The following is a 19,141-nucleotide window of genomic DNA, read 5'->3' as shown; positions in this document are numbered from 1 at the left end:
AGTTAATCTTCTTGGACTATCAGGGTGTTGAGTAAACTTAACATGTTACAGAGAGCTGAAGTCAGTGGAAAAGACTGCTCTTTGCTCACCGCCTTTTGCCTTCTTTGCAGAATCTTCAGAATTCAGCCCGGCCATCCTCGTCATCACAGCAGAAGAAACCAAACAGCAGGTCTGTCGACTGAACTATGAGGTAAGTGTCATCTGGGACACATTGGGTGCTCGAGCCATGCATCATGTGTTCTCTGTTGACGCATATGTTCGAGGGGTTACAAAATGTGGGCAGACCGAGAAGTAGGCTTTGGGTGTGACTCTCGATAGAGGGCATTCGTTTGCTGTCTCTGTCTTGGATAGTGTAGTCCATCAAAGCTGATTTAGAGAAAAGAATCCATCTCCACTTAGGGCAAAACATCTCCCCTGCTTCATGCAGTAAGGGGAGGAGGGGAACTTGGGAGATCAAGTTAAACCTGCCGTCCACTTTCACCATTGATTGTGAGGTTGATGGTGAGAGAGAAATCTGAACCGTGCAAGGCAAAATGATGTGGCAATGCAGTTTGATGAGGCAAACTGAAGCTTTTCTCTATCTTATCCACAACGAAATGGATATTGGACTGCTAGATTGTTCAAAGGATTCTGGGTATCCAATTGTTCCCTTTTGGGTCCTGGTGGCACTGCCCTGGTTTTTCACACCCCCTATATTCACAGCCAGCGCCGGTTGAACAAAGGGAATAGTGACAGCGAAGGATGTGTTTTTAAGTGGTCCAAGCCCTGTCTGCTGGGATTGAAGCCTGACCCCAGAATTAGAGCCTGAAGGGTTGTGCTCAGTTCAGATTGGCAGACTCTGCTCGTATATAGGGCATGAGGCAGCCCCCTCCAATTGACCCTCAGAGTACTCACTAAAGACCCCAATTCTGGGGCACTTGAGATACGTGTGGGTCTTTGTCAAGCACTCTGATCCCCGATTCATCCCAGATCTTCTGCACGTTCCTGTCAATGCGCGGCAATACAAAATAGCAGTAACGGAATTACTGAGACTTCACTGCAACGCCACAATCCAAGTTTGGTGAGGACGTTTCAAAGTGGAGGAAATACTTCTAGTACTTGGCTGGAGGCTTTCCCTCCACTTTATCTCCATACAATGGAGGAATTAACATCCATGCAGTTACATCTGGTGGTAATTCCTCAAACCCAAAGGCGTCCCATGGGACGTCATAATGGGGAATAACACCACCTCGGAATCTAAAGAGTTTTCCTCCATTTTGTTTAACCAAACTCGACACTGCAATGAAAGATGGACGTGAGATCTAAGACAGCACACGCTTAATTACAGCGGCTGAGAGATCATTCACCCTCGTAAAAATGAAAACTGAGCTCAAAATGCATTTATGCACACAAACTCACAGCACTAGCATGTTTTCCAGACATTGGGCATCATTACGAGTCCGGCGGTAGCTGTGCCGGTAAAACCGGCAGGCTGCCGCCAGACCCATAGGGAATTACCGGGGCATTACAGCCTTGATGGTCCGTTAATTCCGGCGCCTGCAATTCTGTTACTCCCCATCCCATGGGACTCCACAGGAATGGGGACCGCAGAAACACCGGCACCATGTGGTAATGTTGCCGGTGTTTCCACGTCCGTCTGCGGCTTGGTGGCATTACGCCCGCAGGTGTAACGCCACCCGGCCGCAGACTTGTACTTTGCTGGCAAAGTCGTAATGAGGAACATTGTTTGTGCCACAACATCCCTCTTACGTATACAAATCTAATAACACATATGTTGGCCTACCCTGATTAGGCTTGCACAAACAAAGAATACTGCATAAAGAAAACACAAGTATATAAATGTCACCATATGCATATGAATGGGGGGCGCAAAGCCTCCCCTATTGCAACATTTACTTATACGTGACCTGATTGAACAACGTTGTACTTCCCCGCTCCCTTCTCAGTTCACAATCTAAACGTTAACCGAGTTACATCATCTCTGTATATGCTCAGCTGACTAAGCAAATGGAACTTTCCTTGACTCAGCCTTAGAGTCCCTCATTGTGTTTAGACAAGCCTCTGCAAAGCGGCTACCCGAAAACAAAACAAAGGGGTACATAACACCGAAAAACACCAGAAATATGAATTAAATATATGTGGGATAATGGGGTAAGGGGTTAAAATAAGTCAGGATGGGATTGGGGTGGTGTTATAAGGGTGGGAAAACGGGGGTTTGGTGGGGGTCCCCCCTGGTATTATGGTTGCAATGAAATGTACCAGTCTGAAATTAGGGTTGGTAAAATCACATATAACCTGCAAAGAGTAGGTGCAGCTGCAGAGATGTTGCATTTACCAAAAGCAACTTGTGATTCCCTTGTGATTCACCAACATGTAGAACTTTACTCTTTGCAGCACAGGATGTATGTGTGATTCTCTTAGTTTTGGTTTTGAACTGCTTTCCCTTTTTTTCCTTTGTATGTGTGAAATACTGTTCTTATAGATTTTATTTTCCTTAGGATGCCCCCCTTTAGTTGATTCTTAAACTATAGGAATAGCCTTATCCCCTCCTGAGCGGATAGTGCTTCTATTCTGCATTTGGACACATTCCTTTGAATGTTCTGAGGTAACAATCCCATACGTGATAGTAGTAACACAAATTGATGCCATCGTTGTAGTCTGCTTCTTGCAGCACCCTAGGATGAGTTGAACACAGCAAAACACAACCAATATAATCACCAGTATAGGAAATAGAGCTTTAAGAAGGCTGGTGGGCGACCAGGGTGGCCCAGAAACCCAACCTGAGAACCAGTCTGTTTGGGTTATGCCACCTTTAGCTTTCATAGATGCTTGTAAATTGTGAGAATAGTCTATAGACCGTGAAAGAGTTACATAGTTCTCATAATTTGCAGGAATGTAAGTGCAACATGAAGTTCCCAAATGTGCACACCCTCTCCCATCACTGGCTGTCAACAAGTCCAACGCATATCGATTCTGCAAGGCCATCCGTCGTACGGCCGTAGTTCTTCTCTTACAGCATTGAGGCCATCTTCAGTATAGTTAAAAAATGTCATCAGTTCATACCTGGTGATTTGCAGCCATCGAACAGTGGCTTTAGTCCAATACATTGGTATTATTGATCCAATAAAGATTTGGGCATTGTTGAACAGACACAATTCTTCTGGAATATCCTTAAATTGTTTGTATCTGAAAGAAGCTGCTGACCTTGAAACGCGGTGTTGAGGCAGGAAGGTATCCTATGACATATGATGATGGTGAAGCTGGAGTAAGTGGATGCCAGGTATAACAAGGACCGGGTGTGCAGGGATACTAGGGAACATAGGCCTCTGCAATTGGGAGGCAGGCAGGCATAGACGAGGCCCCCCCATACCCAATAGATGTCCATTAGGGTTACTGTTCCTCCTTGTAGTTCTTGTATCTTCTTTTTATTATCACTGTTGAGGTTAGTGCCTACAGGCACATTTCCTTCTACCCTGAAACAAAAAGAAAATTGTGCGAATTGTATTATTTTGGTGAGGGTTGGTCTTTCCCCAAACCATGTAAGCCTATTAATGTACTCTCCGCAGGCCGGTACACACTGAGCTCTGGTGTTATTAAATATATCAGTTAGGTCTGTTCCTAGAACTCCTGACCTGCACACGCGCCTGCTGGAGGGGGTCCAGGCCTCATTAACATATACAGACTCAATGATACGGATCTGGGGCCAGTCTGTAGTTAAACTCCCAGTGTCATTTCTACAGATAATGGATGGCACCCTTGAAAAGTAATAGCCATTTTTTATGATCCTATTTTTTTAAATCTTCTGTAATCTGTTTCTGTCCTAGTTTTTGGAGTTGGCATTTTTGTTTTCTAAATTATTAATGACCATTGGAGTTTCTGAAAGTTCCTTGTCAAAATCTGATATATTTAACAGTCCATCCATATTTTAATAATCCCCATTGTCTGTATGTTTCCCTGACATGACATAAAGCCATGTGGAGCAAACACATGACTGTCTAAGGGTCTAGTTCAGGTTTGTCCAACTCCTGGGTTCGAGGGCCGGAATCCTGACAGGTTTTCAAAATATCCCTCATTAGTATTAATGAGCAGAAATGTGCATACATTTAGAATCATTGTATGCTAATTTATCTCATGAACATTGATGTGGGCTATCTTGCAAATCCAACATGTTTCCGGCCCTTGAGGCCAGGAGTTGGGCAACACTGGTCTAGTTCCTTAATGGTTTGTAGCTGAGGTTTAGCTGTTGAGTGTGGTATCGTGCTGCTATACCACAAATTACCTTCAAAACGCAAATGTAAATCCTCAGATCTATCCATGATTAAATGAGGATCCTCAACAGTGCGTCTAAATCTAGTGACTAAAGAATCCTTAACAATAGCGGCCTCCATATTGTAGTGTCTTCTCCATTGAATAGAACGCTGCCTCGCATCACATTCAGAAGTATTAGATTTGCAAAATGCAAAAGAGGTAATATCCAAAAAAGAAACAGATAAAAGGAATAGAAATGAAGCAGAAAAAAGAGAACTAATAATTGTGAAAAGAAGAATTTTAGTCTCTATTTGTCTTCTTGCACACTGCCTTCTCCCCCCTTTTCCTCCTCTTCTGATGGAGGGGGAAGGGTCATGTGTTCCATTTCCCTTTGCCTGTTCCCAAAAACAACTCGTGATTCCCTTGTGACTCACCAGGCAGCACTACTAAATGTGTAGACCTTTAACCTTTGCAGCACGGGATGTACCTGTGATTCTCTTAGTCTAGGTTTTTTACTTTTTCCCCTTATTCTTCCCTTGTGTGTGTGAAATACTGTTCTTATAAATCCTATTTTCCTTAACAAGTAACAAGGCGATGGTAGCAGTAATGTAATATTCCTCCATACTCATAATGAGGTCCAATATATGGGTCTCTCCAGTGGGAGGGGCTGTGCATCAGAGCATGGGGCACTGCAGAGACTACTCTTTCTTGTAAGCTATTTCTATTAAAGCTCCCAGAAGTTAGAAAGTGAATGTTGAATGTGGGCTTCCCACCATCAGTATGAGAAAGGTGGATATGCGTGGCTGTCGCAGTTTAAAAGGACAAAGTGACTAAGCATGATGTCTCCTAGTCTCCTGCATTGATGTCTGGCATACAATGTACTGACTAATCAATTCAAAAACCTCCAGAAAAGGGTGGTACTCTTTACTCAAGATTGGAACATTTCACAATCTATTACCTGATTAAAATGTATTTAATGCTACACATTTTTAGATGCAGTTGCTTGATTTGCTTACGCTGGGCAAAAGTCACATATTTATATATTAAAATGTCATGCAAATAAGTGCACTAAAGAAATGTACTAAATAAATCAATTGCCGAAAAATTGATTGATGATTGATTTAGTACATTTCTTTAGCTCACGAATACTTGTGGTTCTCTAGCCGCTGTATACATAAATGTACACATTGGCATCTCAGCAGTGGACAGTGTGATAGGTGGGGTGGGGGTTTAAGCCTTCAATGTAATATACGGAATGGAACAAGTGGTAGAGCGGGATACCATGGATCACTTGAGATGTTAAGTGGAGCTGCTAAATCAGCAGGCCGGCTCAAGCAATCCATCCCTACTGAGGCCAGGATGCTTTCGGACATTGGCGCGATGCAAATCCTTTAACATAACATAACACAACAGTCTCTGCCATTAGATTTCTATCTTTCTCTATAAGAGGAAGAAAAGAGTTAACAAACTGGCCGACATATTCTCGCATGTGAATCAGGCTCCATCTCAGCAGATCAATTTGCTAGAATCATTCGTCTCCAGCTCCTGTCATCGCCTGATCACTCAGAACCTGCTCTCCTGTGAGATGGGCTTTCAGAGGGCTTCTGTCAAAACGCAGAGAGTTTGTGATCCCTGACTGCCAGACTGCCAGAAAAACTCAGCAATTCTGATAACATGTTTCATCCCTCTTGTGGCGCCCTGTTGACCTTCTTCAGGGCATTCCCTTCATTTCATCATCAGTGCTGTTTCATGGATGTGTTCATAGCTCTAGTCCTTCCTGCCATACACTTTGTTCATGTAGGAACTTTACTAACCAATAATAAAATAAAATGAAATAAATCCAAAGTTCTGAATTTAGAAGTATCACAGTTTTCACTCTTTGTATTCTCTGGGTGGTCAATCATAGCTGCTGTTGATGAACAGCACAGAGGCAAGTTTCATGCCTATTGTACATGGCGGCAATGTCCAAGCAGGGGGCTTGCGAGGAATACAGAGAAGCAGAGACAGTCTCGCTTCCCAGTGAGTCATTGGTGACAGCTATAAGGAATATAACCTTTCTCCCTTTGTGGGCAGCATTCATCAAGGGGCAGATCCATAAAGGAGAGAATGTGCACGCCATGGGCGTAGGACATGAGGGACAGGGGGTACAAATCACCCCCACAATTTTAAGTGGGGGGATATAATGGCATTTATCTTCCTCAAAATTGGTCAATGCAGCATGTAAAAATACGTCTGCAGGCAGTCTGCAGACTGCAGGCTGCAGCTGTCATGTCAGCGTGAGTGCAAAAGTGCAAGTTAACTTCTTCTGCTGCTCGCTCATGCGTGCCCCGAGGCTGCGCATTTGGAACGTGCCCAGGCTGGGGAACAAACGGCACGTGCCCCTGCACAGGGCAGTGCTGCGCAGCCTCAGCCTTCGTTTTTCCAGAACGAAGGAGTAGCCGGGCCGCGACGCAGGCTCGTGCTGATCGAGGGAGAGAGACAGAGTTAGACTATTACTCCGACTCGACTTTCTCAGCTACTATCATACATAAGGTAAGTGAAGTGTCATATAGTGTGTGTGTGTGTGAATTTCGTGTCGGGCCAGTCGTTTCCTATTCTAACTTTCCTGTTTGAGAAGGAGATACGGCCTGCACAGCCCAGGTCGACCCGACCCCGTCTCTCCTTCTCAAACAGGAAAGTCGAGCCGGGTAATGTGGGTTCTCAGGAGTGGAGTGGAGTGTAGTGGTTCCTTCTTTGGGGCATTTGTTGTTGATGCGGGGCACTGCTCAATGTGGGACTGCTGGAAGTGGGGTTGTAACTTGTTGCTGTGGGCAGTGTTGGTTAGGAAGAATAGGCTGAGCACTATCAGCATGAGACATTGCTGCTGTGGCTACTGACATGCTGGTGCTGAGATGTAAAACTAAAAAAATTGATGCGTGGGCGCAGACCCCTCAGGTGGGAGCGTTACCAGTCCAGATGCTACTGATTATGATACTTAGAAGTAAGCCCATATACAAATTAATTTCCTGTTATTAGGTGTTAAAACTGCCATCTCTCTGTTGAGATGATTTCTAAACTCACCAGACCTGGCACTCCCTTCTTTGTACAGTTTTGTTTGCGGACTTTCGAGAACACACGCGCCTGCTGCACATGTTTACACTGCCGGTTACCAAAGAAAACAAAAAAAGGGACATCTTTATTGTAAACCGAGCACGAAGCGCAACCGAAGGAGCAACGGCATGGAACTGGTACAAGTGCTGTTCGGACTTCAGAGCGCTATGGGGTGGAGCACTCTCTGGGTGGGACAATGCATGCTGTGGACCTGTATGTGTGGACTGTGCTGTCACTGGCAGTTGTGGGCTCTTGGTTAATAGGGCACTGTTGATTGCAGAAGATTGATTGTGGGGAGTTGTCGATGATCATGGTGGCACTGGCAGTGTGTCAGCTGTGGAACACTAATCATTTTGGTGCACTCCTTGTCGGTTGTAGGCCTAGAGCCACCAGTGTGGGTACTGCTGATGTGGGGTACAGTTGGTGTGGACCACTGCCAGCTGTGGAGCTGGAAACGTGGGCACTGTCAATTTGTGATAAGACTAGTGTGAGTAATTGTAGGTATATGGCTGGGTGTCAGTATGGGCAATTGCTGTGGGACACCTCTGCTTGAGGATGCTGGCACAGAGTTCTCACCGTGAATGCATGCCACTGTAGAAAACCTTCAGATGTGGAACACTGCTGGCTGTGGAGCACTGTCAGTCCTCGTGCACTGTCAGCATAGGGCTTTCGGTGTGGGCACTACTAATGTGGGATACAGTTGTTGTTTGGTACGGATGGTTGTGGGGCTGTCAATATAGGCACTGTCGGTATGTCAGGGATTTGACAGTTTGCTTAATCTGTCAGGAATTCACCAGCATGTGGTGAGGGCTGAGAGATTGACTCCTTGCTTAATCTGTCTATAGCAATTCTAACGTAAATGGTGGGCAGCTCCACCTGAAACTGTCTATTAGTCCAAAGATGTGCCCTTATGCATCCCCTTCTCACTCATAAAGTAATGGGCGGTTATTTTCAGGGACGCAGAGGGCGGCATTTATTTCAAATGATGTTTGTGCTGCTAACATTGCCGGCGGTTAACCCTTGCCTTGGGCACAATACAGCACGTCAAAAGTAAACCCCCTATAAGCTCTCCATTCAATTTATCCCGCAGCATCTTCGCTGCTCAGGGAAGAGTTCAGGTAGGTTATATTGCATCCCCCCTCAACAGAAATGAGGAGGGGGTGATAAATACACCCCCACAATCTCCTCCCGTTCACATGTCGTAGCCAATGAAATGGCCTGGCCCACTGATCCCAATCGGCCCACTCCACTCAGTACAATGTTGAAGAGAACCAAGCACATGCTCAGACAGTACTGTGACAGAATGCCATCTGCAAGGGTGTACTGTCCTGGGCTTGTCTTGCTTTTTGCTATTCAAATTGTAGGTGGTTTATCTGCAGGAAAGTGTGTGCTGCTAAACAGACACACTTTCCAGATATGCCCTGTTGAAACAGTTATTGCCAGTGATTGCACCAGAGCTGTGCTCAAGTTCTAGGATTATCTAACATAATCATTGCCATTCATATAGTGGGTACATGTATACATGTGCTGTAAACTGTCTCCACTACACACACACCAGCCACTGAAATGGGAATGGGCCACCTTTCAGACACAAAATTATCACGCGCTTCACACGTACGAATGAATAAACTATGTAGCAGTTTTTCATGCATTTCTCTTAAAAGCTCATTTGGCAGTAAGGGATCAACTTCATGTCACACATATGTCTATTGCACTCCCCTTACCCTGTTAATGTGGCATTATTAGGTAAGAGAAGTTTTGTAAAGATATAGCTGATAACAGAATTCTTAATGCGTCATTACAGGAGAAGGCACTTCGAGCAGATTAAAAAAGAGTAAACAAGCTTAGCTCGAGTCACACACATCTGATGTGCTTGCAGCGATGAATCCATAAGCACTACCCGGTAAACTCAATGCCTTCCTTTAAAATTCGAATTCACTTTTAATAGTAGTGAGCTTTAGTGAGCTGTAGTGAGCTTGTTGAAGCAGCGTTCAGTTGATTCTAAGGCATCATATGTAATTGGTTAAATGCATAGCAGTCAGGCTGCCTGGAGGCTGCTCCAAATGAGATGTAATTGAGCTGAGGGCCCTTTAGGATCGTGAAACAGAGTTTCAACAAACATCAACAGAAGTACGCTCGATTTCTGTCAACAATCTCTTCTTAAAAACATGGTTATATATCAAAAATACGTCAGAGGTTACGTCATACTACTTGGCAAATAATGAAAACCTGCTGGGGATCGAGATAGGCTTAAGGGGATCATATAAGTATATTATCTATGGGAACTAGGATTGTAATTGGCTGTCCCCTGTCAGGTGGACAACATATGCCTGCCTCTAAAACATGTCATCTTCAGAAACATTAGATACACAGTTTCTCATTGGTAATCAAACTATAAGGTCCTTCATTATATGGACCTTTACAATTGGTTGGCACACTTGTGCCATGTCTGGAACATTCGTTTCACTTAGCAGCACGTAAGCCCAGACCCAGGTGCAAGGAGATGGGGCCTGACTCTACCTCCGCACCCAATTAGCCCAGCATCTGGCATCACCCAAGCCTTCTGCCATGAAGATTGTCTTTGAACTTGGCCTTGCAAAGTATCCTTGTCTCTGAGAATGCATGGGAATGCGGGCACTCACTATCGTGTTCTACAACTCTGATTTCGAACTCTATTATCATCCTTGGCTCACGTGACAAGAGACCATGATTTGGTCCATTTTACAGGTTCTAAATGTCTTAAATGATTTAAACTTGGCACTCTTGGTGTTCTTTCTTTGTACCTTTACAAGAGATGATTCATCCTTGCACGTTAACTCCTTATCAGAATAGAAAACCGACCTTGGCTGCTTCAGTCTTGATTTCAGGCCAAACAATCTTGTCATGCGGCTCCATGATTTCGCTTATTCTTGCTGCAAGACAATGTTACCTTTCCTCTTCATGGGTCTTCGTTCACTGAAATTCATGATACCAATGTCCAGCCCCTATACAATGGTGGCTTCTCCTGCATTCTATTCACTGCATATAGCCAGCTTCTATAATAACTCAGTCTACCTTGCGTTTCAGCGTTTCAGCGTCTACGGCACTTTGTGCACATGTAATCTTCTTTTTCATATTCAAGAGTTCATCTGATTCTTTACTTCATCATTAGTTTCTGTAAGATTCATACATCCTCTTCACTCAGTATCCTGAGATGTCGTTCATACTCTCTTATGACATCACATATTCTTTCTTTACTCTTTTTCATATTCTTTCAGGGAAATACCTCCCTCAAATTGGTTGTCCCTTCGGGGATACATTCAATAGGCTTGTCTGAATGGGTATCTTTTGTCGAACATACGTTGCGGTAATGGCACAACTGCTGGTGTCAAACACGGCACAATCTCAGCCTTCTAAGGTATGGGAGGTAGGGGGGGGGAGATTTCCTGCAGAGGCATGCACCTGCTCCACTACATAATTAATGCCCCAATTGTTAGGGGAGATTCTGGGGCCATCAGAGTGGTACCTGAGGTCTGCGGACCTCCAGCTCACAGAGGGCCCTAACTCCCTCCAATGTCGCAAAGAAGTTGTAGTCCCCACAAGGAGCAAAGGTTAACTGCTGTTTTATTATATCAAATGAGCAGGGACAACATACACGGCATCCAGTTTCATCCAAGCACATCCCGCTAATTTCGGGCGCGCAGGCCCCTTTTGTACACTTGTGATGTCACAATTGTCGTTACTTACCAAAATCCTTTCCCGAACCTAACTCCACCCTGGGTTGGTTCCCAGAGTGGTAGGTCCAGTATAGAGACGTTTGTGTTCCTATGTTATTGGTGGGCACGCTGTCATGTGGTACGCTTGGGTCATCCCTGAAAATTGCTACCTGACAATTGTTACATTAGAACCCCTGATGATTGGCTGGAAATTCTGGCCACCAGCCTCCATCCCCCGGTGTGCTGATGGGTCAGGCCGCAGGCCCCCAAGTTATGTCCCTTTGTTGTATGTCTTCTGCAGGTAGAATTAACTTCATCCCAATAATTTCTTCTGCAGTTTTCTTTGATTTTGCCATGCACACTTTTATTCCCAGCAGAGAAGCCAACCCCAGGATCAGGCCCCCTGCTAGTATTTTTGGCCCATTCGCGAGCCAGGATGGCATCCATGACCAGAGATATGAGAACCAACTTCTGTCTTTCTTTGTGCCCTTTGTTTCTTCTTCCATTTTAGCGTGCATTTTTGCCAATTACGATACTGCTTCTGATATCGTTCCGTTATCTTCGTCGTTTAATGGACTGAATGTGCAGCAGTAACTCCCTGTTTTTGCGCACACTCCTCCTTCCATGGCCGTGAGCAGGTCCAGCACGTACCTGTTCTGTAGGGCAACTAACCGTCTAGCTCAGAGCTCTTCTTTTATTGTGTTAAATCCATTAACTGTTGAGTTTATCATCATCATCATCATCATCAGCTCCCATCTTGCATTTGCATATGTCTGGAACACTGGGTGTATTTTGGCTGAGAAAAACATGGCAGCCCTGCTGAACAGCCAATGTGAGGCGGGTACTTCGTCCAGTGCAGCTTCTGACTTGCCCCATAAATCATTTCCCTGCCTCTTCACTGTTCGTAATGGTGTCTCTCTGGTGATGCCATTATTTGATGGTAGTGGGGTGGGTGATAATGATCTTTTCCTTCGTTTGTTACTTTCATCCATTTTAGGGAAGTCGTCAATCTTGACATGTTTTTGGGGTACCACTAGCGAGGGTACATTGACATGTGCTAGGGAGCATTTCGCTCCCCAGTTAGGCGGTAGTTTGTTGTATGCTTTTGTCCCACATGCCCAATAGTGGTCCATCAGTACCGCAGTGCCTGATCCCATGTCTCCTAGCTTCTCTATCTCCTGCATCCCTCGTTTGTCCCCACTTCGACATCTCCGTCGTGTTGGTAACACAGCGTTGGTGTTGTAAGAGGAATGATTGTCAATGGACCGCCTCCTTTATCCAACCACATCAGCAAGCTTGCACTCTTGGCCCATTCTTTGAGGCACTTACCATTTTCTTCCTGGACCTTGTTCACAGCAACCTTTGTTAGTGTTAAGGGTTTGCTTCCCATCACTCCATCCACACACCCTTCCTTTGTGTATACTTTTCTGTATATCAACATCTGGTGGCATTCCCAGCAACCAGGTTCTCCACCTGTTTCTCTGGCTCTCCATTTGCATGGCAGGTAGTCTAGTGTCACCTCCTTTGTTTCTCCTTTTTCTGGCCCATCAGTTATGTACCGTAGTGCTTGTGTCTGCTGCCAGTAGTTGTCAAACATAGGTATTTCATCATGAAACTGTCATTGTACGTGTATGTTGCTTTTGATCTCCATAGGAGGGTTGCTGTTTTTCCTTGGAATCTCCCTCTTGTTTGAAACAACGCAAGGTATAGGAGGCATTGTGCCATTGTTGCTGGTACTTCTGTGGCAACAAAGGTTCTGGATGCACTCATGCCATATGGGATCAATGAGCAGACATAGCAGCTAACCCGTGTTGTGTCCTTACCAATTTTTGACATGTGCTTGTACCACATGTTATTTGTGACATGTGCTGTACCCGTGAGATATGTGTCAACCCCATTAATATCAGTTCCCATGCTATGATTACCTCTGCTTACCTTCTCGTTTGTGCTTGTAGTACCACATGACACAGTGCCCCGTGCAGCTTGGGTGGGAGGAATGTTAGTATGGGGTGTTGTGGATACATGCCGAGCTGTGTAAGCTTGCCACACAATGGCAGCTACCAATCAAGTAGGCAAAACTATCCATATTATTTTTATTACAAACTTTATTAAGGTAGTCATTATTAACACTTATTATTACCACTTACCCTGCAATCCTGCAGTCGGTGAGATGATATAGTTGCCCGCCTGAAAATTGCAGTGGTCGCAGTGGTTATTTGTACAGCCAGCATTTGTATTGACATTCTATGTATTGTGATGATAACGGGCAATTTATTATAGTTCAATTAATGTCTTGTTCAAGACGTTAGATGTCTGTGAGCACTTGGTCATTGGGTGGCCTGTGCACTTTTGTTCATTCATGTCCTTAGATATGTTTAAATTGGGGGATACTGAAATTGAAAATGGGGCGCTGCTGTTGGTTGATGTATCTGTTGCTGGAGCCTCGGCCCTGTCAGTGCTGAGGTGGGGCAAGATTGATGCTTTGTAGGGCTTGATGTCATGGAGATTTGACCAGACAGTCTTATTTTTCAGCTTCACTGCCCTGTCTGCGACATTCTCTACTACGTGGGGGCCAGTGAACCGGGGAGCATTCCACCTACATGTGAAATTACGTAGGAGTACCTTATATCCCACATTGATCGCTGAGTCTGTTGCTTGTGTTTGAGTGTTGTTGGCTTCTTGTTGATCGTTCTCTGACCTGCCCTGTGTTCATTGGATCTGTTGAGAGATAAATGAGGCACTAGTAACCAGTGAAGTGACATATTCATACATTTTCCTCCCCAATACTTCAGCTGTCCCCTCGCAATCATACATGGCCCTTGTGGGTGGAGCCAGTGGAAGGTGCATTTGGCGCCCAGTCACCACCTCGTCGGTGTGAGGCTGTGGTCCAACCCAGGCTCATTCCGTAATTCAAATAGGGCCAAGGGAGGCAGTATAGCCAATTCTTTTTAGTTGACTGTTGCATTTTAGCTATTCTTTCCTTTAGAAGGCCATTGAGGCATTCACAGATGCTGTTGGCCTGTGGGTTTTATGCGCATGCAAACTTGTGCTTTATCCCAAGCAACGTGGTGATGTGTTGGTACAGTTTGTTGGTGGAGTGGGGGCCATTTATCTAACCTTAATACTACACAGACGCCCTACCTTGGGAATACTTCTCTAACCAAAGTTAGTGTGTTAGTGTGTCAGCATGGGAGCATTGGCAAGCTTCTACCCACCTTGAAAAGGGGCAAATTACCCCAATCATGTAACGGTATCCTTGAGATACGTTTATCATGTCGACATAGTTGGTGTGGAGGTGCAGAAAGGGAGCCTCCAGCCTTGGTATTATACCTTTGATCACCTAAGTGTATGTCCTGCCGTAAATTGCTGGCAGGTGAGGCAGTTACTACATGGGCATTTAATTCAGGACAAAACTATGATTCTCCTATTCGTGCCACTATCACTTCCTTCCCAGTATGTGCTGGATGGTGTAATTGTGTTAATGCTGTTTGTAATAATGCGAGAGGCATCACTACCTTTCCTGTTTTGTTTTGTCTCCACAAGGCGTCTGTAGGGGACATTGAGCACACTCTTTTTACCCAGAGTTATTTTTCTGTAATTGATGGGGCTGCCTGTATTTCCATTATTTGAGTTTCTGGTAAGTGGTTATATCCTTCCTTCTTTATCATTTGTCCGCTCCCCTTTCTTTTTGTTTTTCTTGGAGGTCCCATAATTCTGCAGAATATGATGAGTGTTTTGCATAAAAATCGGCTGCTTCGTTTCCTTTTGATATTGGGTCCTCTCCATTAGTGTGTGCTTGACACTTAACTAATGCAAGTTGTAATGGGTATGCCACAACATCTTATTAGTTCCCCCAGGAGAAGTGTGTGCTGTACTGGTGTGCCATCTGCTCTCCTGAACCCTCTTCTTAACCACCTTGCCAGACCAGAATGCACTGTGGATGTGACATAGGCACTATCTGAATAGATAGTGACCCTTTTCCCTTCACTCTCTCGGGCTATTATCAAGGCTACTAATTCGGCTGCTTGTGCAGAATACTGGGGTGATAACCTAACACATCGGATTGCCTCGCTTGTCCAGTCTTCTCTCAATCTGACTAGTGCTGCCCTGTTCTTCTCATTCCATCACCTTGGTCAATTGTTGAGGACCCGTCAATGTATAGTACACCTCCCCCCTCAAGTGCATCTTCCTCTACTTTACATGTTTCTGAGTATAGTTCAATAGCTTTTGTACAATCATGGACATATTCTCCCTCTCCTGCTTTTTCTGCTAGGAATTGTGCTGGGTTGACGTTTTTACATCTTACTATGTTTAGTTCTGGTCAGGATAGGATCATTTCATAGCCTGTTGCTCTTTATGTAGTCAGGGTGCTTTTTGGCTTGTGTAAGATTGCGCAAAGTGCATGCTCCACATAAAGAGTTGTGGAACATCCCAATGTTATTGATGATGCTTTTTCTACAGCAACGGCTGCAGCAGCCAAGTGTTGTTCACATGGAAAATGGCCTGTCATTACTGGGTATAACTGGCTGCTGTAATATGCGATTGGTTTGTGGACCATGCTTGTTTTTTGTGTTAATAACGTTTTCATCACCACCCCATCAGAGTGTGAAAATATGAAGAACTCTTTTTTGTAATCATGGGTACCCAGGACTGGTGCTGTTGTTATCACCTCTTTTAATTCATTAAATGTATCAGTCATTTCCCGTGTCCAGTTCAGTGTTTTCTGTCCCCTTTGTGTGTCCCTTAGGGCTATAAGTAAGGGACCTGTGTATGTGCTGTAATCAAACACTCATGCCCTGCAATAGTTGCATGGGCCGAGGAACTGTTGTAATTCTCATACTGTCTGTGGTTGTGCTGTGTTTAGTATTGTCTGTGCCCTTTGTGAAGCTATGTGCCTGCCCTTCTGTGATATCATTTGCCCTATGTATGAAACCACTTCCTGACAATATTGCAGTTTTGCCTTGTCTACTTTGTATCCTTTTTCTGATAGCACTGTAAGCATTTTGATGGAGTCCTTCCTACATTCATCTTCTGTTGTGCTGCAGATGAGAATTTCATCCACATATTGCAAAATCGTACTATCTGTTTCTATATTCCCTAGGTCCATTTGTGTTACTCTGTTGAAAATTGATGGTGACTCGCAGTATCCTTTGGGTAGTCTTGTGTGCTTCCACTTTGTGTTGTGGTACATGAAATTCGTTAGGTCTTGGGAATCTGGGTGTAGTGGTATAGAGAAAAGGGCGTTTTTTTAGGTCAATCACAGTGAACTGTGTAGCTTCTGCTGGGATGCCGCAAAGTATTGTAGCTGGGTTAGCTGCTACAGGATATTCTGCTTCGACAATGTTGTTTGGGGGCTCAAATCTTGTATGAAACACCATGAGCCTCTGTTTGCCTTGCAGACGGGGTACACAGCAGTGTTTCAAGGGGATTATGATGGTACCAGAATAACTCGTTCAATTAGGGCGCTTATTGTCTCATAAATGCCCACATCTGCTTCTTTTGACAGTGGGTATTGTCTAACTCTGGGCAAGATTGCTCCTTTCTTCAGTTTAATTTGTAGTCCCCCTATGCTTTTGATGAATCCCATGTCATAGGGGCTTGTTGTCCATAAAGAGGATGGTACCTTTGCTAAGTCCTCCTCGCAGAATGAGGGTGGTGCTGGCAGTGGTGTCTCTAGTGCCATTGCCATGTTCTGGGCCCCTTCTCTTTGTGTTAGCCGTATCCAAATGTACACACCCATTCCCTGCATCATCTCACTCGTTCCCTTTACTTGTGAGAAGAGTTCTTCATCAGAAACTTGAGTCAATCTACACCCTTCAGCCCCTGCTATTATTGCCCTCCAGCCCTTCCCTTCATTGTCTAGGGTGTGTACTGCAACCCAGCCCTCCCTTGCTACTATCACTTCAATATCTATTGATACGAACATTCCTTCTTTCTCATCTGTGGGTGTTCTGCCCTGAAAGGGTTCTCACCTGGTCTTTTCCATACCTTTCCTGCAATACCTGCCAGCCCTGCCATTGCCATGTCCATCCCATATTAGAAAACTGCCAGGTCCACTGGCTCTCCCCTCTGCACACTCTTGCCACAATATACCTGGGATATCTGTCTTGCTGTGAGCATGTGTATGCCTGGCATGGAGCACACTATGCCTTTGTCTGTGAAGGAGATGGTCATGTTCAGTCTGCTCATTATGTCACATCCCAAAATATTCACAGGTGCTTGTTTAGAGTATAGTAAGGGTAGTGACAAGTCATGATCCCCGATAGGGAGATGTTATCAGTACATGGAACCACTTCTCGAGCCCCAGAAAATCCTTGAGTGTTAATGGCATCGCCTGACAAAGTGTAGTTCCCTTCCCGTACGCATGACCTTGTGGGCCGCCTATGAACCAAAAAGGAAAACATCTTGTCACCTAGCGCCACCTTTATGCGTGGTTCCTCCGCAGGGTTAGGTGTTACTGATAGGATGGGACACAATAAGGTAGTCTGTGGGCTCTCCTATTGTGGGTATAGTGATTGTCCATTGCCAGTATAAGGGTTGTGTCCCATTATAGTCACCCCTCCCATACGTGTTACCGATGCTACAGCTGTTGTGTCCATTGGCTGTTGTATGTCATCCTGTAATTGTGTCAGCTGTTTTACTGTCTGGATGTGTTGTTGTTGTTGCTGTTGTTGTTATTGTTGTTGGGGTAGCAGTGTCCCTTGTACTTGTTGGTATTGTGGTTGTTGCTGGGGTATGCCTTGCTCTTGCACCATGGGTGGTGGTCCTGCCTGTTGATAATACCCAGTCTGACCGCCTTGGTTGCCTTGTTGCCCTTGCTCACCGCACCTTTGATGTGCTGCTCTCTACCTGCACGTGCAGGAGATGTGACCTATTAATCCACATGTCCAACATTGGGGTGGTTCTAGTGCTTGCCATGGGAATCCTCCTCCTCCCTCTCCTTGGCCTTGCCATCCCTTTTGAGGGTAACCCCAGGACCCTCCTCCTGGTTATTGTGCTGGTGGCCCAAATCCCCGAACCCTGTTTTCCCCCTCCTGGTCCCCTGAAGTTCTGTTGGTACCCGCCCACACCCATATATCCCCCTCCCATCTGTGGTTGGTACTGCGGTGCTGTGTTGTATTGTGGCAACTGCTGTGGCAATTGCTGTTGTGGTTGTGGTAATTGTTGTTGTATCTGTGTTTGCGGTAGTTGTTGTTGTATCTGTAGTTGCGGCAGTCATTAGGGTTGTGACACAGCTGTTTGAGTTGGTGGTGCAGGGCTTGTTATTAGTGCTCCTTCTAGGGCATATTTTGACAATTTCCTTTGTACTAACTTTGCCTCATCCGCCTTTCTATCCTCTGCCTTCTGTTTCATCTTTTCCTGCCATAATCTACGATGGTGTACTATTGTTAATTGTATCTCTGACCATGCTTTTGCCTCCATTCCCACGAATTTCTTGAGTTGTCTTTTCACGGATTCAGGCAACCATTGGATCAAGATTTGATAGAAGATAGCTAATGGTTTGTCCCACGGTTGCCGAGTTTCAAGGCGCCAAGGCTCTTGAATCTCTTGGATGTAGCTGACTGAATCTTCGTCATCACGCATCTTGCGTGACGTGATTGCCCCTACGTCTGATGTGTCGGGTTATTGTATCCTTAGGGCCTGCCACACTGTGCCGGCATTTCTCAAATGGGGATCCGTCATGAGTAGTGTTCTGTGTTGTTACTCCTGGGAATCCCGCCCTCTTCCAAATGTCATCTGCTGCGTCACCCAGTATGGACACTAATAGCCCCTTCACGTCCCCCACTGCTAGTCTGAGTCCTGCTGTCTGTTTTTCCATTTCATATATCCATTTGCCTGCCCCTCCACTCAGTGATGGTAACCTATTCTTAACGTTCTCTCTGTCTGCATGTTTCCATGGAATGTATTGCAGTCTGCTCCCCCCTCTATCTAGTAGTGGCATCTGTGAATATTCTGCCCTTTCCTCAGGTGTTCGTCTGTACTGTCGTATCTGTATTGAGCCTCTCTCATCTTCAATGTCTACTTCGAAATCTACGACATCTACATTGGGTGTTGTGCCTGATGCCCTGATGTCTGAGGTATTTCGGGTGTGTGTTGTGTGCGATGCT

The 19,141-nt window shown here is 45.1% G+C and overlaps 1 protein-coding gene across 2 annotated transcripts in view; it reads left to right on the top strand.

Moving 5' to 3' along the window:
* Positions 1 to 19,141, top strand: part of KCNH8 (potassium voltage-gated channel subfamily H member 8) — a 1,879,819-nt gene that overhangs the window by 1,779,741 nt on the left and 80,937 nt on the right. For both annotated transcript variants that reach the window (XM_069648885.1, XM_069648884.1), the window contains one exon: positions 111 to 190. In XM_069648885.1, coding sequence (XP_069504986.1) covers positions 111 to 190 — 80 coding nt within the window. The remainder of the gene's footprint in view (positions 1 to 110; positions 191 to 19,141) is intronic.

The sequence above is a fragment of the Ambystoma mexicanum genome, chromosome 2q (assembly GCF_040938575.1).
Source record: "Ambystoma mexicanum isolate Mex_15411 chromosome 2q, UKY_AmexF1_1, whole genome shotgun sequence".
Classification (NCBI taxonomy): Eukaryota; Metazoa; Chordata; class Amphibia; order Caudata; family Ambystomatidae; genus Ambystoma; species Ambystoma mexicanum.
This window is presented reverse-complemented; position numbering and strand designations above follow the sequence as displayed.